This window comes from Oncorhynchus mykiss, chromosome 20, assembly GCF_057628025.1.
Source record: "Oncorhynchus mykiss isolate SJ-2025 chromosome 20, ASM5762802v1, whole genome shotgun sequence".
Classification (NCBI taxonomy): domain Eukaryota; kingdom Metazoa; phylum Chordata; class Actinopteri; order Salmoniformes; family Salmonidae; genus Oncorhynchus; species Oncorhynchus mykiss.
In genome coordinates, this window is record NC_143041.1 from 46,874,665 (window position 1) to 46,896,124 (window position 21,460).

At 49.0% G+C, this 21,460-nt stretch overlaps 1 protein-coding gene and 1 long non-coding RNA gene across 3 annotated transcripts in view; one reads left to right on the forward strand and one right to left on the reverse strand.

The window, feature by feature from the left end:
* LOC118942075 (uncharacterized) overlaps window positions 1–21,460 on the forward strand; it is a 784,985-nt gene that overhangs the window by 581,272 nt on the left and 182,253 nt on the right. The window lies entirely within an intron of this gene.
* LOC110499498 (pantothenate kinase 3) overlaps window positions 1–21,460 on the reverse strand; it is a 36,836-nt gene that overhangs the window by 8,754 nt on the left and 6,622 nt on the right. For both annotated transcript variants that reach the window (XM_090213136.1, XM_036956370.2), the window contains exon 2: window positions 437–789. In XM_090213136.1, coding sequence (XP_090069262.1) covers window positions 437–789 — 353 coding nt within the window. The remainder of the gene's footprint in view (window positions 1–436; window positions 790–21,460) is intronic.

Genomic DNA, 21,460 nt, shown 5'->3' on the forward strand with positions numbered 1-21,460 from the left:
ATGAACAGCATTCTCACATAGGTGTTCCTTTTGTCCAGGTGGGAAAGGGCAGTGTGTAGTGTACTTGAGATTGCGTCATCTGTGGATCTGTTTGGGCAGTATTCAAATTGGAGTGGGTCTAGGGTTTCTGGGATAATGGTGTTGATGTGAGCCATGACCAGCCTTTCAAAGCACTTCATGGCTACAGTTAGTCATTTAGGCAGGTTACCTTCGCTTTCTTGGGCACAGGGACTATGGTGGTCTGCTTGAAACAAGTAAGTATTACAGACTCTTATGGTCAAATTTGCCAAATGGAGGGCGAGGGAGAGCTTCGTATGCGTCTCTGTGTGGAGTAAAGGTTGTCTAGAGTTTTTTTTCTTCGTTACTCATGTGACATGCTGGTAGAAATGAGGCTGCAAGGTTGTCAGGTCACCCGTTGTCTAATTCTCTCACTCACCGTTCTGAAGTCGTTCTCGAACTTGTAGGCCCCTCCGCCCGTGGCGCAGAGCGTGGTGTGGAGGCTGGAGAAGTTCTTGTCGCTGCCCATCTGGATGAAGCGGTGCATGGCCTGCGTGGGGAAGCGGATGAAGTGCAGGTTGCCCGTCCGGCCGCACATGGTCAGGTTCTTCAGTTCCAGGTGAACGTCTCGGACGCCCGTCTTCCCGTACGCCGTGTTGGAGGTCAAGTAGCGGCGGATGCTCTTCAGGTTTTCCACCTCTTCCTGTTCCTCCTCCGCCGTGATGTCCTTAGGCTCGAAGTAGACCAGCTTCACCAGAGTACCGCCGATGTCCATCCCAAACCAGGGGAAGGCTGTCAAGGCAAAGCAAGAAATAAGTTAGCATTGAAGTGTGTCGTTTGCCTGTCATTTCACTGTCGTTTCCCTGTCATCAGAAAAGTACAAAGCATGCATGCATTTAATTGTTCAATTACATTTTTTCAAATTGTATTTAATGTAACCTTTATTTAAATAGGCACATCAGTTAAGAACAAATTCTTATTTACAATGACGGTCTACCGGGGAACAGTGGGTTAACTGCCTAACTGCAGAAAGACAGATTTTTACCTTGTCAGCTCTGGGATTCGATCCAGCAACCTTTCGGTTACTTGTCCAACGCTCTAACCACTAGGCTACGCTGCCGCCTCTACGCTCTAACCACTAGGCTGCGCTGCCGCCCCTCCACTCTAACCACTAGGCTACGCTGCCACGGCTACGCTGCCACCTCTACGCTCTAACCACTACCCTGCCGCCCCTCCACTCTAACCACTAGGCTACGCTGCCACCTCTACGCTCTAACCACTACCCTGCCGCCCCTCCACTCTAACCACTAGGCTACGCTGCCACCTCTATGCTCTAACCACTACCCTGCCGCCCCTCCACTCTAACCACTAGGCTACGCTGCCACCTCTACGCACAAACCACTACCCTGCCGCCCCTCCACTCTAACCACTAGGCTAAGCTGCCACCTCTACGCTCTAACCACTACCCTGCCGCCCCTCCACTCTAACCACTAGGCTACGCTGCCACCACTAGGCTACGCTGCCACCTCTACGCTCTAACCACTAGGCTACGCTGCCGCCCCTCCACTCTAACCACTAGGCTACGCTGCCACCTCTACGCTCTAACCACTAGGCTACGCTGCCACCTCTACGCTCTAACCACTAGGCTACGCTGCCACCTCTACGCTCTAACCACTAGGCTACGCTGCCACCTCTACGCTCTAACCACTAGGCTACGCTGCCACCTCTACGCTCTAACCACTAGGCTACGCTGCCACCTCTACGCTCTAACCACTAGGCTACGCTGCCACCTCTACGCTCTAACCACTAGGCTACGCTGCCACCTCTACGCTCTAACCACTAGGTTACGCTGCCGCCCCTCCACTCTAACCACTAGGCTACGCTGCCACCTCTACGCACAAACCACTACCCTGCCACCTCTACGCTCTAACCACTACGCTGCCACCTCTACGCTCTAACCACTACGCTGCCGCCTCGTTCATGCAGTTGGAAAACAAGCTTGTATTCAGACAACAATAGTATTCTTAATGCCCCCTAAAACAGAATTCCATGCCCTTCTGCAACCAAAGTGTCTGTTGTGCCCTTGGGCTGAGTATAATGATTATAATTCCCTTCTCCCAGCTCACGTGGCTTGCTCAGATATCTCAATTCTTATTAGCCAATGCCGGTCACGTGATCAGGTCATTCTCACGGGTATCGCAGCTCCAAAGTACTCCACAAGTGAAGACCGACATCGGAAATGCAACCATGCGCCTCCTTATCGAATCGTGAGCCAAACAGGTGTAAGGAACAGCAAAAGCACTAGCCTGTGAATCTACAAAAGTAGTATTATTTTATTTTATTTTAACCCCTTTTTTTTTCTCCCCAATTTCATGGTATCCAATTGTTGTAGTAGCTACTATCTTGTCTCATCGCTACAACTCCCGTACGGGCTTGGGAGAGACGAAGGTTGAAAGTCATGCGTCCTCCGATACACAACCCAACCAGCCGCACACAGCGCGCTTTCAATGTAGCACCATCATAGGATGCCACCTTTCCAACAAGTCAGTTTGTCAAATTTCTGCCCAGCAAGAACTGTCCAGCGCAACTTTAAGTGTGAAAGAACGTGACTGGCCTGCACAGAGCCCTGACCTTAACCCCATCGAACACCTTTGGGATGAATTGGAACGCCGACTGCGAGCCAGGCCTAACCGCCCAACATCAGTACCCGACCTCACTAATGCTCTTGTGGCTGAATGGAAGCAAATCCCCACAGCAATGTTCCAACATCTAGTGGAAAGCCTTCCCAGAAGAGTGGAGGCTGTTATAGCAGCAATGTTCCAACATCTAGTGGAAAGCCTTCCCAGAAGAGTGGAGGCTGTTATAGCAGCAATGTTCCAACATCTAGTGGAAAGCCTTCCCAGAAGAGTGGAGGCTGTTATAGCAGCAATGTTCCAACATCTAGTGGAAAGCCTTCCCAGAAGAGTGGAGGCTGTTATAGCAGCAATGTTCCAACATCTAGTGGAAAACCTTCCCAGAAGAGTGGAGGCTGTTATAGCAGCAATGTTCCAACATCTAGTGGAAAACCTTCCCAGAAGAGTGGAGGCTGTTATAGCAGCAATGTTCCAACATCTAGTGGAAAGCCTTCACAGAAGAGTGGAGGCTGTTATAGCAGCAAACGGGGGACCAACTCCATATTAATGTCCATGATTTTGGAATGAGATGTTGGACGATCTGGTGTCCACATACTTTTGGTAATTTGGTGTATTTTAAAATGTTGACTTGCCTCTGCTCAGATTACAAGGTGGGTGATATTCCATTTTAGAATAAGGCTGTAACATAACAAAATGTTGAAAAAGTGAAAGGGTCTGAATACTTTCTGAATGCACCGTATGTAATTAAAAAGGCTGGCAACATTTCAAGCTCCTCCCTCAGGTCAGCATCGGTCTGGACAAGACAGGCTGTAGCCAATACCCATAGGTATGTAAGCTAATTATTTTTGTACACACACACACTTATGTTTTTCTTAACAGAAGAACTACTGTTTTTCAGTTATCCAATCAATTTAATTGGCTATTTTCGTTAATGGCCTTGATGCCCTGGCAGATTAGGTACCTTTGGAAAGGGCAAATGGCCCAAAAATCATGAAATTCCAGGCCCGAGTCTCACTTCAATGTTTAGGGAGAACGATTCATTGAGATGCATACTAGAACGAGGCCTCTTTGCTGGTCTTTCTAGTCATCGTGTGTTCTGAAGCACGTTGCACTACATTCAAGCTTGGGCGGTGCGCTACTTTATTGTTTGTTTGTGTAACGGATGTGAAACAGCTAGCTTAGTTAGCGGTGGTGCGCGCTAAATAGCGTTTCAATCGGTGAAGTCACTTTGCTCTGAGACCTTGAAGTAGTGGTTCCCCTTTGCTCTGCAAGGGCCGCGGCTTTTGTGGAGCGATGGGTAACGATGCTTCGTGGGTGACTGTTGTTGATGTGCGCAGAGGGTCCCTGGTTCGCGCCCGGGTATGGGCGAGGGGACGGTCTAAAGTTATACATGTCCATTCCAGAGCCTGCCCGACACTATTCCATGAACATGTTGCCTCGAAGAGCTGGCCCGTCTGCGACAAGAACTAGGCTACTTTCTACAGTTTACATTTACCAAAGAAACTAATAGCTACTATAAAATATAAATCGACATTTTAAGAGACTTTCACTCATCTCCTTGTCTGCAGTGTGTTCATTTAGCAGTGCTCTGATATTATAAGTAATTAGGGAAAATGTCATAGCTGGGAATTAGGAGAGGCTTTGCCTGACAAGAGGCAAAGTCTGCCTCATGAAGCTGGTTGAGACAATGCAGAGAGATTGCAAAGCTGTCATCAAGGCAAAAGGGTGGCTACTTTTAATAATCTCAAAGTATAAAATATATTTTGATTCGTTTAACACTTTTTTGGTTACTACATGATTCCATATGTGTTATTTCATACTTTTGATGTCTTCTGTAGAAAACAGTAAAAATAAAGACAAATCCTGGAATGAGTAGGTGTTTCCAAACTTTTGACCGGGAGTGTATGTTTCACAAGTTTGAATAGCATAGTACAGTCAGTAGAGCGCGGTACAGTCAGTAGAGCACGGTACAGTCAGTAGAGCGCGGTACAGTCAGTAGAGCACAGTAGAGGGTATAGTGCTGAATATTGCACTGTACTCTACGGTACTGCACAAAACTCTACAATACTGCACAGGGCGGTATACCATATTTTACTATATACACCGGTATTTATGCACGGACCGGTTTGGGTTTTTACTTTACCTTCTATAACGTTATTTTAATGTTTGGTTTGTTAAAATTGTGTAGCGCTGTGTGTAACATCCATTTTTATAGTTTACTCCGCTACTGGAGTCATCCCTCTCCGCTCTTTCTCTCGCCACGCCCCTTTCCACAGAGACCTAGTCCCGCCCCCTGTCAGTCAAGGAGCGCATGTGTTGTTGCTCGACCACGAGACACTTTCGTTCAGTCTGCTTGGTCAACGCAGCAGATGTAACAACGTTGATGACAACGATGTTGTCACCAATTTGATCTTAATATCAATCAACAAGCGTTCTATAATTACAATATTAGTTTGTGTTTCTTACATCTGCAAACAGCCAGTTTGTATTTTCTTAGCCAGTTAGGCTAAATCGTGTTAGCCCCTAATGCTAATCGCAGCTAATAAAAGTATTGAGCTAGCTAATACAGCCTGATGCCTGTACTGGAGGAGGCTTAAATCAGCATGTTGTTCGTGTAACAGTATCTTTTAAATCAAAGATGGAATAGGCGAAGTATGAATATGTTGGCTATATGAATGAAGATGTAGTGTAGCCAAAGACTATAGGGTCCCCTAGGAAACACTGAACGTCACTTTGGTTCCTAGCCTGTCACAATAACTCCTCCGTGGCATTTTCATTCATTGTTATGTCAAACACTACTCAAATTGCCCACTATTATTTTATATTCCAACTATAGAATTATAATAAACATTATATTTCCACGATTCCAAAAGTTAACCCAAATGTTTTGATCTAAACCGCAATTGCACCATTTGGTTAAAAATAAGGCCTAGTATTTTTGATTCTCAAATGATCTGAAATGAGTGCAGGAAATGCAGAAATTGATGGAAATTGCAGGAAATTATTTTAGGTTGAAGTTGAATTGAACAGTATAAACCAATCAGAAGGGAGAAAGACCCATTGAAATCATTTAGAATATATATGTTTGTTGCCACCCTAGGGTCACACACTACTCATAAAGTAAAATGTAGAACTTTCATTAATCAAAAAACATAAAATACCGTCATAAATGTGAATAATACCATATATGATATGATGGCCATATCTCCCAGCCCTAGTACTGCGCTGCACTCTACGTCACTGCGATGTCCAAACCTACGGAACACGTGGAGAATAACAGTCATAGCCATATTTATCCATTTCTGTGAAGTACAAATCAGAGACCCATGATGTAATTCAATTACTGAGTGTAAATCAATTTCACACAATGTACTTCAAAACTCAAGGTGCCATATCATAGCTGACAACCCATTCTTTCTGCAGACATCTTTTAATCTTAATTGGGAGGAGATTTTTTAAACAGAGTCACACCTGCATTGCTTGCTGTTTGGGGTTTTAGGCTGGGTTTCTGTACAGCACTTTGAGATATCAGCTGATCTAAGAAGGGCTATAACAAATACATTTGATTAAAAACCTAAGGGAGATTTGACCATTAGTCCGTTACCAAAGTTTGCATCGGCACAGTTCTTCCACTAAATTAGTTTTTTGTAAATTTTTCAGTGAAAATTGTTGAAAGTAGTCCTTGTGCATAGACTTGTATGGTTTGTTAAACTTTGAAATCAAATGTTTTTTTTTGTCGAAGCGTAATTCCGTTAATATGGAATTGTCCTTAAACCATATCTGATAGGAATCCACGAAAACATGCAGGGAAGTAATAATTATAATAAAAAAAATGTTTTTGAAATCATATTTAAAGAACCTTCAAAGAAAAAATATAAAAAAATAAAAGCACACTGTAGAGCAAAGACTATAAAACTAAAACAAGATTAAGATAACCCTCACTTCCAACTGATTAAAAGAGACCAAGGTCTGCTGTTCCAACCTTTTCTTAGGTTGAAGAATTACTAGGCGATAGGCAAACCTGGTAGTGGAATCATTCTTTATCAGGGAGCAAGGCTAGGGGCACATGACAGTCACCCCACCAGAGGCACCTGCCCTGTCCAACTGTGTGTGTGTGTGTGTGTGTGTCCAGATGAAGGGGCAACGAACAGACAGACCAGGACATGTGGGTGAAAGGTGTCCGTTTTCCTCCCTCCCTCCCTCCCTCCCTCCCTCCCTCCCTCCCTCCCTCTCTCCCTCCCTCTCTCCCATGGCTCTCTGCAACCACAAGGGGGTTGAGAAGGTGTCTGTGTGTGGAGAGGGGAGGTATGGTGGAGATGTATACAATACGAATGTAAAAGGTCACAGTAGAGGTAACATATCTATCTATCTATCTATCTGTAAGTGATCTTTATTCAGAATGTCTTCTAATTCCGGTATGTGGTTCTCGTTCACATCCTGTATGCCGTGTACCTATAATCTGAATATCAATTTGCGGCCAGGAGGTTAAATGTTCTCTTCTCCTACTCCCTTTAGTTTCTTTCTCTTTGCCCTATCAATGCTACATGATTAGTGACTGGTAAACACTGTAGCCCAGGGTTGGGGTCAATGACCATTTCAATTCAAGAAGTGCATTCCAATTCCAAACTTTCTTCAATTCTTTTCAATGATAAATGTGGAATGTGGAATTGGAATGTGGAATTGGAATGTGGAATGTGGAATGTGGAATTGGAATGTACTTTCTGAATTGAAATGGAGCCCAACCCTGGTGAAGTTTACCATACTGCACATCTCCTCTTGATTTATATTACAATGCAAGAGACAAGAACCCACCCTTCTTTGGGTGGTAATGTTATGTTTTAAATGTGGTATTGATTGCTGCTGCCTTATTGGCCAACTCTCTCTTCCTTAAAAAAAAAAAAAAAAGACTCAATGGGCTTTTCCTGGTTAAATAAACACTGATGTTCAAAAGTTTGGGGTCACATAGAAATGTCCTTGTTTTTTTTTTTAAGAAAAGCATTTTTTGTTAAAATAAAATTGATCAAAAATAGTGTAGCCATAGTAATTTACAATATTAACAATTGTAGCTGGAAAAGGCAGATTTTTTATGAAATATCTACAGTTGAAGTCGGAAGTTTACATACCCCTTAGCCAAATACATTTAAACTCAGTTTTTCACAATTCCTGACATTTAATCCTAGTAAAAATTCCCTGTTTTAGGTCAGTTAGGATCACCACTTTATTTTAAGAATGTGAAAAGTCAGAATAATAGTAGAGAGAATGATTTCAGCTTTTATTTCTTTCATCGCATTCCCAGTAGGTCAGAAGTTTACATACACTCAATTAGTATTTGCACAAAGTAGATGTCCTAACCAACTTGCCAAAACTATAGTTTGTTAACAAGACATTTGTGGAGTGGTTGAAAAACAAGTTTTAATGACTACAACCTAAGTGTATGTTAACTTTCGACTTTAACTGTACAGAGGCCCATTATCAGCAACCATCACTCCTGTGTTCCAATGGCACGTTGTGTTAGCTAATCCAAGTTTATCATTTTAAAAGGTTAATTGATCATTAGAAAACCCTTTTGCAATTATGTTAGCACAGCTGAAAACGGTTGTCCTGATTAAAGAAGCAATAAAACTGTCCTTCTTTAGACTAGTTGAGTATCTGGAGCATCAGAATTTGTGGGTTTGATTACAGGCTCAAAATGTCCAGAAACAAAGAACTTTCTTCTGAAACTCATCAGTCTAATCTTGTTCTGAGAAATGAAGGCCATTTCATGCGAGAAATTACCAATAAACTTAAGATCTCACACAATGCTGTGTCCTACTTCCTTCACAGAACAGCTCAAACTGTCTCTAACCAGAATAGAAAGAGGAGTGGGAGGCACCGGTGCATAAGTGAGTGAGAGGACAAGTACATTAGTGTGTCTAGTTTGAGAAACAGACGCCTCTCAAGTCCTCATCTGGAAGCTTCATTAAATAGTACCCACAAAACACCAGTCTCAACATCAACAGTGAAGAGGCTACTCCGGGAGGCTGGCCTTCAAGGACATTTCTAAGTGACCCCAAACTTTTGAACGATAGTGTATAGATTTGTTTTTATTGAATTGACGTTACACCAATTTGGAGGCTGTTGAGGAGAGAACGGCTCATAATAATGTCTGGAACGGAGCGAATGGCATCAAACCATGTGTTTGATACCATTCCACCTATTCCGCTCCAGACGTTACCTTCCTCCCCAATTAAAGGCGACACCAAACTCCTGTGGCTGACACCTACAAGTGAAACCGGTGTCGGTGTCCACAAAACTTGCTAATCATCTCATCAGTGAACTGTAACTAGTGGAAGAACTCGACTGATGGAATCAGGTGTCCAGTCTGGAATCTTTCTTAATGAGAGCCGTTCCGTGAAGATCACCACACGTTTAAATCCACCCTTTCCTTTCCTCACGTCCTTCACTGACTATGTCAGACGCTCCTGGGTGAAGTTTCAGCTTCCCCAATCCTAACCTTAACCATTAGTGGTGAAAATTGCAAAACTGACCTAAGATCAGCGTCAACTTCGCACTACTCCCAGATGTTCTGTAGAAAGACTTTAGTCCAGGCATCTCCAACCCTGGTCCTGGAGAGATCCCCTCCTGTAGGTTTTATCTCCAACCCGGTTCCTGGAGAGATACCGTCCTATAGGTTTTAACTCCAACCCTGTTCCTGGAGAGATACCGTCCTGTAGGTTTTAACTCCAACCCTGTTCCTGTAGAGCTACCCTCCTGTAGGTTTTAACAATTAAAGTGAAAACCAACAGGACAGTAGCTCTACAGGAACAGGGTTAGAGAGCCCTGATAGGCTATTGGTTTGCCTACTCAACGTCTCTCTTAAACACGCCTAAATTGAAATGTTCTGCAGTGGCTTGGTGGCTGTCAAACTGATCTGGTGCTACAATTAATTGATACTAAAAAAGTACAGCATATTTAAGGGAAAATACCACTCAAAACAATACATTGTGGTGTTTGTTTTATGGGGCGGCAGGGTAGCCTAGTGGTTAGAGCGTTGGACTAGTAACCGGAAGGTTGCGAGTTCAAACCCCCGAGCTGACAAGGTACAAATCTGTCGTTCTGCCCCTGAACAGGCAGTTAACCCACTGTTCCCAGGCCGTCATTGAAAATAAGAATTTGTTCTTAACTGACTTGCCTGGTTAAATAAAGGTAAAAAAAACTAAAAAAAAAACTCCATTGTTGATATAGTCACAAAATGTTTTGCCTGTCAGCTGAGGTGTAGGCAAATAGGAACTGTGTTTGCTTTAGCCAATTCTAATGCAGTACTTCATGCAATCGCCCCCTGGGTAGATAACCTATAGCTTTAACAATCAATGGTAAATGTTAAGAGACGAGGTCATCCAAATGACAGCTCAGAAAGAATGTTGAGGGTGTTGCCAAGTTGAATGTGCAATATATTCTTGTGTAATACAGTACACCACTTCAGATTAAAATTAGGCCTAATTTGAAATCTCTCTCTATATTGATGCTGATATTAAATCACACAATTTTTGGTCCTGATGTGTGTGTTACTGATATGTTCACCTATAGGCTCGGTTGGTATGCATGCCATTTATGTGACTACATTCTGCATGGCATTAGACAAAGTTAGTGGTTTAAATCATATCGTTCATGGTAAATGGCTTCAGTAAACTTGAAGTATGCATTGTTACATTAGCATGTGAAACACAATCTCAGTGTCAGACCTAACTCAAATTGGCACCAGAGATCAACATTTACAACAGATTAATTATTATCCAACAATATTGGCTTCTGATGTGAACATTATGCTCTGAATATAGTCGATAGGACCAACATTAGACTCTGAATATAGTCGATAGGATCAACATTAGGCTCTGAATATAGACGATAGGACCAACATTAGGCTCTGAATATAGACGATAGGACCAACATTAGACTCTGAATATAGTCGATAGGATCAACATTATGCTCTGAATATAGACGATAGGACCAACATTAGACTCTGAATATAGTCGATAGGACCAACATTAGGCTCTGAATATAGTCGATAGGACCAACATTAGGTTCTGAATATAGTCGATAGGACCAACATTAGGCTCTGAATATAGTCGATAGGACCAACATTAGGCTCTGAATATAGACGATAGGACCAACATTAGGCTCTGAATATAGTCGATAGGACCAACATTAGGCTCTGAATATAGACGATAGGACCAACATTATGCTCTGAATATAGTCGATAGGACCAACATTAGGTTCTGAATATAGTCGATAGGACCAACATTAGGCTCTGAATATAGTCGATAGGACCAACATTAGGTTCTGAATATAGTCGATAGGACCAACATTAGGCTCTGAATATAGACGATAGGACCAACATTATGCTCTGAATATAGTCGATAGGACCAACATTATGCTCTGAATATAGACGATAGGACCAACATTATGCTCTGAATATAGACGATAGGACCAACATTATGCTCTGAATATAGACGATAGGACCAACATTAGACTCTGAATATAGTCGATAGGACCAAGGGATACAATTCTGTTGTCGGTGAAAGCGTCCACTTGACTGAAATCTCATAGAGGTTCCTCTAAAAACCAGAGTAGGACATGCAAGACAACTAGGGCATAACAGAGAACACTATTTGCTCTCTCCAGTCTAACACAATTAGAGCTGAGGAATGCCGACTAGCAGGCTTAACCAATGGGACCGTTGAACTTGCCGGGAGGTCTGTACTAGAAAGAAACTCGACAATACTGGAGAGAATGTTTCTCAGTGTCCCCGAGGGTGTTAAATAATGGCAGTGCAGAATAGCCCTACTTGTGACAACATTTGTAATCTACTCTTGACAAACTAAAAAAAAAAAACACTGTACCTTGTTTCCTATCATTCTGTATGTTCTGAGTTCCGAGAGGCTCAAATTCCACCGTCGTGGAAACAATAGCAAACCAACTTACGTTTCTGGGTTTCATAGTGGTGTGCGCTCTGGTGAACGCAAACACACTCATGAATACCCGAAAGAATGCAGGCATGCGAAGTTAAGATCAGTGTTTTTACAATCCTTTGTTTCCCCAGTTTCTATTGTCACAGCAAATAAAACACTTTCTTGCATCGTGGCTTCGTCTCCCAAGTTTAAAACTTCTAACAGAAACCAGGGAAAAGGGAATGCTGTACATTCGGGGGGGGGGGGGGGGGCTGGCTCTTGCACCCAGCCTTGCAGAGATAGGGGTGGCCGCTAATTGGCCGAAGTACACCAAGCCTTCTTATCAGTATTGATTTCACCTTCTGACTGAGAAGACAGCAATCACGGTGCAACTGTTGTCAAAACAAAAAGGAGTCGCTTGTTTTCTATTGAAACAACGTGGCTGGATCTAACACCCCAACGTGGCTGGATCTAACACCCCAACGTGGCTGGATCTAACACCCCAACGTGGCTGGATCTAACACCACAACGTGGCTGGATCTAACACCCCAACGTGGCTGGATCTAACACCCCAACGTGGCTGGATCTAACACCCCAACGTGGCTGGATCTAACACCCCAGCGTGGCTGGATCTAACACCACAACGTGGCTGGATCTAACACCCCAACGTGGCTGGATCTAACACCCCAACGTGGCTGGATCTAACACCCCAACGTGGCTGGATCTAACACCACAACGTGGCTGGATCTAACACCACAACGTGGCTGGACCTAACACCCCAACGTGGCTGGATCTAACACCCCAGCGTGGCTGGATCTAACACCCCAACGTGGCTGGATCTAACACCCCAACGTGGCTGGACCTAACACCCCAACGTGGCTGGATCTAACACCCCAGCGTGGCTGGATCTAACACCACAACGTGGCTGGATCTAACACCCCAACGTGGCTGGATCTAACACCCCAACGTGGCTGGATCTAACACCCCAACGTGGCTGGATCTAACACCCCAACGTGGCTGGATCTAACACCACAACGTGGCTGGATCTAACACCACAACGTGGCTGGATCTAACACCCCAACGTGGCTGGATCTAACACCACAACGTGGCTGGATCTAACACCACAACGTGGCTGGATCTAACACCACAACGTGGCTGGATCTAACACCCCAACGTGGCTGGATCTAACACCCCAACGTGGCTGGATCTAACACCCCAACGTGGCTGGATCTAACACCCCAACGTGGCTGGATCTAACACCCCAACGTGGCTGGATCTAACACCACAACGTGGCTGGATCTAACACCACAACGTGGCTGGATCTAACACCCCAACGTGGCTGGATCTAACACCCCAACGTGGCTGGATCTAACACCCCAACGTGGCTGGATCTAACACCCCAACGTGGCTGGACCTAACACCCCAACGTGGCTGGATCTAACACCACAGCGTGGCTGGATCTAACACCCCAACGTGGCTGGACCTAACACCCCAACGTGGCTGGACCTAACACCCCAACGTGGCTGGACCTAACACCCCAGCGTGGCTGGATCTAACACCCCAGCGTGGCTGGACCTAACACCCCAACGTGGCTGGATCTAACACCCCAACGTGGCTGGATCTAACACCCCAACGTGGCTGGATCTAACACCCCAACGTGGCTGGATCTAACACCCCAACGTGGCTGGATCTAACACCACAACGTGGCTGGATCTAACACCCCAACGTGGCTGGATCTAACACCACAACGTGGCTGGATCTAACACCCCAACGTGGCTGGATCTAACACCCCAACGTGGCTGGATCTAACACCCCAACGTGGCTGGATCTAACACCCCAACGTGGCTGGATCTAACACCCCAACGTGGCTGGATCTAACACCACAACGTGGCTGGATCTAACACCCCAACGTGGCTGGATCTAACACCCCAACGTGGCTGGATCTAACACCCCAACGTGGCTGGATCTAACACCACAGCGTGGCCGGATCTAACACCACAACGTGGCTGGATCTAACACCCCAACGTGGCTGGATCTAACACCACAACGTGGCCGGATCTAACACCCCAACGTGGCTGGATCTAACACCCCAACGTGGCCGGATCTAACACCACAGCGTGGCCGGATCTAACACCACAACGTGGCTGGATCTAACACCCCAACGTGGCTGGATCTAACACCCCAACGTGGCTGGATCTAACACCCCAACGTGGCTGGATCTAACACCCCAACGTGGCTGGATCTAACACCACAGCGTGGCTGGATCTAACACCACAACGTGGCTGGATCTAACACCCCAACGTGGCTGGACCTAACACCCCAACGTGGCTGGATCTAACACCCCAACGTGGCTGGATCTAACACCCCAACGTGGCTGGATCTAACACCCCAACGTGGCTGGATCTAACACCCCAACGTGGCTGGATCTAACACCACAACGTGGCTGGATCTAACACCCCAACGTGGCTGGATCTAACACCCCAACGTGGCTGGATCTAACACCCCAACGTGGCTGGATCTAACACCACAACGTGGCTGGATCTAACACCCCAACGTGGCTGGATCTAACACCCCAACGTGGCTGGACCTAACACCCCAACGTGGCTGGATCTAACACCCCAGCGTGGCTGGATCTAACACCACAGCGTGGCTGGATCTAACACCCCAACGTGGCTGGATCTAACACCACAGCGTGGCTGGATCTAACACCCCAACGTGGCTGGACCTAACACCCCAACGTGGCTGGATCTAACACCACAACGTGGCTGGATCTAACACCACAGCGTGGCTGGATCTAACACCCCAACGTGGCTGGATCTAACACCCCAACGTGGCTGGATCTAACACCCCAACGTGGCTGGATCTAACACCCCAACGTGGCTGGATCTAACACCCCAACGTGGCTGGATCTAACACCACAACGTGGCTGGATCTAACACCCCAACGTGGCTGGATCTAACACCCCAACGTGGCTGGATCTAACACCCCAACGTGGCTGGATCTAACACCACAACGTGGCTGGATCTAACACCACAACGTGGCTGGATCTAACACCCCAACGTGGCTGGATCTAACACCCCAGCGTGGCTGGATCTAACACCCCAGCGTGGCTGGATCTAACACCCCAACGTGGCTGGATCTAACACCCCAACGTGGCTGGATCTAACACCCCAACGTGGCTGGATCTAACACCACAACGTGGCTGGATCTAACACCCCAACGTGGCTGGATCTAACACCCCAACGTGGCTGGATCTAACACCACAACGTGGCTGGATCTAACACCACAACGTGGCTGGATCTAACACCCCAACGTGGCTGGATCTAACACCCCAACGTGGCTGGATCTAACACCCCAACGTGGCTGGATCTAACACCCCAACGTGGCTGGATCTAACACCCCAACGTGGCTGGATCTAACACCACAGCGTGGCTGGATCTAACACCACAACGTGGCTGGATCTAACACCACAGCGTGGCTGGATCTAACAACCCCAACGTGGCTGGATCTAACACCACAGCGTGGCTGGATCTAACACCACAGCGTGGCTGGATCTAACACCACAGCGTGGCTGGATCTAACACCCCAACGTGGCAGGATCTAACACCCCAACGTGGCAGGATCTAACACCACAACGTGGCTGGATCTAACACCCCAACGTGGCTGGATCTAACACCCCAACGTGGCTGGATCTAACACCACAACGTGGCTGGATCTAACACCCCAACGTGGCTGGATCTAACACCACAACGTGGCTGGATCTAACACCACAACGTGGCTGGATCTAACACCCCAACGTGGCTGGATCTAACACCCCAACGTGGCTGGATCTAACACCCCAACGTGGCTGGACCTAACACCCCAGCGTGGCTGGATCTAACACCACAACGTGGCTGGATCTAACACCACAACGTGGCTGGATCTAACACCCCAACGTGGCTGGATCTAACACCCCAACGTGGCTGGATCTAACACCCCAACGTGGCTGGATCTAACACCACAACGTGGCTGGATCTAACACCCCAACGTGGCTGGATCTAACACCCCAACGTGGCTGGATCTAACACCCCAACGTGGCTGGATCTAACACCCCAACGTGGCTGGATCTAACACCCCAACGTGGCTGGATCTAACACCCCAACGTGGCTGGATCTAACACCCCAACGTGGCTGGATCTAACACCCCAACGTGGCTGGATCTAACACCCCAACGTGGCTGGACCTAACACCCCAGCGTGGCTGGATCTAACACCACAACGTGGCTGGATCTAACACCACAACGTGGCTGGATCTAACACCCCAGCGTGGCTGGATCTAACACCACAACGTGGCTGGATCTAACACCACAACGTGGCTGGATCTAACACCACAACGTGGCTGGATCTAACACCCCAACGTGGCTGGATCTAACACCCCAACGTGGCTGGATCTAACACCCCAACGTGGCTGGACCTAACACCCCAGCGTGGCTGGATCTAACACCCCAACGTGGCTGGATCTAACACCCCAACGTGGCTGGATCTAACACCCCAACGTGGCTGGATCTAACACCCCAACGTGGCTGGATCTAACACCCCAACGTGGCTGGATCTAACACCCCAACGTGGCTGGATCTAACACCCCAACGTGGCTGGATCTAACACCCCAACGTGGCTGGACCTAACACCCCAGCGTGGCTGGATCTAACACCACAACGTGGCTGGATCTAACACCACAACGTGGCTGGATCTAACACCCCAGCGTGGCTGGATCTAACACCACAACGTGGCTGGATCTAACACCACAACGTGGCTGGATCTAACACCACAACGTGGCTGGATCTAACACCCCAACGTGGCTGGATCTAACACCCCAACGTGGCTGGATCTAACACCCCAACGTGGCTGGACCTAACACCCCAGCGTGGCTGGATCTAACACCACAACGTGGCTGGATCTAACACCACAACGTGGCTGGATCTAACACCCCAACGTGGCTGGATCTAACACCCCAACGTGGCTGGATCTAACACCCCAACGTGGCTGGATCTAACACCCAACGTGGCTGGATCTAACACCCCAACGTGGCTGGATCTAACACCCCAACGTGGCTGGATCTAACACCCCAACGTGGCTGGATCTAACACCCCAACGTGGCTGGATCTAACACCCCAACGTGGCTGGATCTAACACCCCAACGTGGCTGGATCTAACACCCCAACGTGGCTGGATCTAACACCACAACGTGGCTGGATCTAACACCCCAACGTGGCTGGATCTAACACCCCAACGTGGCTGGATCTAACACCCCAACGTGGCTGGATCTAACACCCCAACGTGGCTGGATCTAACACCCCAACGTGGCTGGATCTAACACCCCAACGTGGCTGGATCTAACACCCCAACGTGGCTGGATCTAACACCCCAACGTGGCTGGATCTAACACCCCAACGTGGCTGGATCTAACACCCCAACGTGGCTGGATCTAACACCCCAACGTGGCTGGATCTAACACCCAACGTGGCTGGATCTAACACCCCAACGTGGCTGGATCTAACACCCCAGCGTGGCTGGACCTAACACCCCAACGTGGCTGGACCTAACACCCCAACGTGGCTGGATCTAACACCCCAACGTGGCTGGACCTAACACCCCAGCGTGGCTGGACCTAACACCCCAACGTGGCTGGACCTAACACCCCAACGTGGCTGGATCTAACACCCCAACGTGGCTGGATCTAACACCACAACGTGGCTGGATCTAACACCCCAACGTGGCTGGATCTAACACCCCAACGTGGCTGGATCTAACACCCCAACGTGGCTGGATCTAACACCACAGCGTGGCTGGATCTAACACCACAGCGTGGCTGGATCTAACAACCCCAACGTGGCTGGATCTAACACCACAGCGTGGCTGGATCTAACACCACAGCGTGGCTGGATCTAACACCACAGCGTGGCTGGATCTAACACCACAACGTGGCTGGATCTAACACCACAACGTGGCTGGATCTAACACCCCAACGTGGCTGGATCTAACACCCCAACGTGGCTGGACCTAACACCCCAACGTGGCTGGATCTAACACCCCAACGTGGCTGGATCTAACACCACAACGTGGCTGGATCTAACACCCCAACGTGGCTGGATCTAACACCACAACGTGGCTGGATCTAACACCCCAACGTGGCTGGATCTAACACCCCAACGTGGCTGGATCTAACACCACAACGTGGCTGGATCTAACACCACAACGTGGCTGGATCTAACACCACAGCGTGGCTGGATCTAACAACCCCAACGTGGCTGGATCTAACACCACAACGTGGCTGGATCTAACACCACAGCGTGGCTGGATCTAACACCACAGCGTGGCTGGATCTAACACCCCAACGTGGCTGGACCTAACACCACAACGTGGCTGTATCTAACACCCCAACGTGGCTGGATCTAACACCCCAACGTGGCTGGATCTAACACCCCAACGTGGCTGGATCTAACACCCCAACGTGGCTGGATCTAACACCCCAACGTGGCTGGATCTAACACCCCAACGTGGCTGGATCTAACACCCCAACGTGGCTGGATCTAACACCCCAACGTGGCTGGATCTAACGCCCCAACGTGGCTGGATCTAACGCCCCAACGTGGCTGGATCTAACACCACAGCGTGGCTGGATCTAACACCCCAACGTGGCTGGATCTAACACCCCAACGTGGCTGGATCTAACACCACAGCGTGGCTGGATCTAACACCCCAACGTGGCTGGATCTAACACCCCAACGTGGCTGGATCTAACACCCCAACGTGGCTGGATCTAACACCCCAACGTGGCTGGATCTAACACCACAGCGTGGCTGGATCTAACACCCCAACGTGGCTGGATCTAACACCCCAACGTGGCTGGATCTAACACCCCAACGTGGCTGGATCTAACACCACAGCGTGGCTGGATCTAACACCCCAACGTGGCTGGACCTAACACCCCAACGTGGCTGGACCTAACACCCCAACGTGGCTGGACCTAACACCCCAACGTGGCTGGATCTAACACCCCAACGTGGCTGGATCTAACACCACAGCGTGGCTGGATCTAACACCCCAACGTGGCTGGATCTAACACCCCAACGTGGCTGGATCTAACACCCCAACGTGGCTGGATCTAACACCCCAACGTGGCTGGATCTAACACCCCAACGTGGCTGGATCTAACACCCCAACGTGGCTGGATCTAACACCACAGCGTGGCTGGATCTAACACCACAGCGTGGCTGGATCTAACACCACAGCGTGGCTGGACCTAACACCCCAGCGTGGCTGGATCTAACACCCCAACGTGGCTGGATCTAACACCCCAACGTGGCTGGACCTAACACCCCAACGTGGCTGGACCTAACACCCGAACGTGGCTGGACCTAACACCCCAACGTGGCTGGACCTAACACCCCAACGTGGCTGGATCTAACACCCCAACGTGGCTGGACCTAACACCCCAACGTGGCTGTACCTAACACCCCAACGTGGCTGGATCTAACACCCCAACGTGGCTGGATCTAACACCCCAACGTGGCTGGATCTAACACCCCAACGTGGCTGGATCTAACACCCCAACGTGGCTGGATCTAACACCCCAACGTGGCTGGATCTAACACCCCAACGTGGCTGGATCTAACACCCCAACGTGGCTGGATCTAACACCCCAACGTGGCTGGATCTAACACCACAGCGTGGCTGGATCTAACACCCCAACGTGGCTGGATCTAACACCACAGCGTGGCTGGATCTAACACCCCAACGTGGCTGGATCTAACACCCCAACGTGGCTGGATCTAACACCCCAACGTGGCTGGATCTAACACCACAGCGTGGCTGGATCTAACACCCCAACGTGGCTGGATCTAACACCCCAACGTGGCTGGATCTAACACCCCAACGTGGCTGGATCTAACACCACAGCGTGGCTGGATCTAACACCACAGCGTGGCTGGATCTAACACCCCAACGTGGCTGGATCTAACACCACAGCGTGGCTGGACCTAACACCCCAACGTGGCTGGACCTAACACCACAGCGTGGCTGGATCTAACACCACAGCGTGGCTGGATCTAACACCCCAACGTGGCTGGATCTAACACCCCAACGTGGCTGGATCTAACACCACAGCGTGGCTGGATCTAACACCACAGCGTGGCTGGATCTAACACCCCAACGTGGCTGGATCTAACACCCCAACGTGGCTGGATCTAACACCACAGCGTGGCTGGATCTAACACCACAGCGTGGCTGGATCTAACACCCCAACGTGGCTGGATCTAACACCACAGCGTGGCTGGACCTAACACCCCAACGTGGCTGGACCTAACACCACAGCGTGGCTGGATCTAACACCCCAACGTGGCTGGATCTAACACCCCAACGTGGCTGGATCTAACACCCCAACGTGGCTGGATCTAACACCCCAACGTGGCTGGATCTAACACCCCAACGTGGCTGGATCTAACACCCCAACGTGGCTGGATCTAACACCCCAACGTGGCTGGATCTAACACCCCAACGTGGCTGGATCTAACACCCCAACGTGGCTGGATCTAACACCCCAACGTGGCCGGATCTAACACCCCAACGTGGCCGGATCTAACACCCCAACGTGGCCGGATCTAACACCCCAACGTGGCCGGATCTAACACCCCAACGTGGCCGGATCTAACACCCCAACGTGGCCGGATCTAACACCCCAACGTGGCCGGATCTAACACCCCAACGTGGCCGGATCTAACACCCCAACGTGGCCGGATCTAACACCCCAACGTGGCTGGATCTAACACCCCAACGTGGCTGGATCTAACACCCCAACGTGGCTGGATCTAACACCCCAACGTGGCTGGATCTAACACCCCAACGTGGCTGGATCTAACACCCCAACGTGGCTGGATCTAACACCCCAACGTGGCTGGATCTAACACCCCAACGTGGCTGGATCTAACACCCCAACGTGGCTGGATCTAACACCCCAGCGTGGCTGGATCTAACACCCCAACGTGGCTGGATCTAACACCCCAACGTGGCTGGATCTAACACCCCAACGTGGCTGGATCTAACACCCCAACGTGGCTGGACCTAACACCCCAACGTGGCTGGACCTAACACCCCAACGTGGCTGGACCTAACACCCCAACGTGGCTGGATCTAACACCCCAGCGTGGCTGGATCTAACACCCCAACGTGGCTGGATCTAACACCCCAGCGTGGCTGGATCTAACACCACAGCGTGGCTGGATCTAACACCCCAGCGTGGCTGGATCTAACACCCCAACGTGGCTGGATCTAACACCCCAGCGTGGCTGGATCTAACACCCCAGCGTGGCTGGATCTAACACCCCAACGTGGCTGGATCTAACACCCCAACGTGGCTGGATCTAACACCCCAACGTGGCTGGATCTAACACCCCAACGTGGCTGGATCTAACACCCCAACGTGGCTGGATCTAACACCCCAACGTGGCTGGATCTAACACCCCAACGTGGCTGGATCTAACACCCCAACGTGGCTGGATCTAACACCCCAACGTGGCTGGATCTAACACCCCAACGTGGCTGGATCTAACACCCCAACGTGGCTGGATCTAACACCCCAACGTGGCTGGATCTAACACCCCAACGTGGCTGGATCTAACACCCCAACGTGGCTGGATCTAACACCCCAACGTGGCTGGATCTAACACCCCAACGTGGCTGGATCTAACACCCCAACGTGGCTGGATCTAACACCCCAACGTGGCTGGATCTAACACCCCAACGTGGCTGGATCTAACACCCCAACTTGGCTGGATCTAACACCCCAACGTGGCTGGATCTAACACCCCAACGTGGCTGGATCTAACACCCCAACGTGGCTGGATCTAACACCACAGCGTGGCTGGATC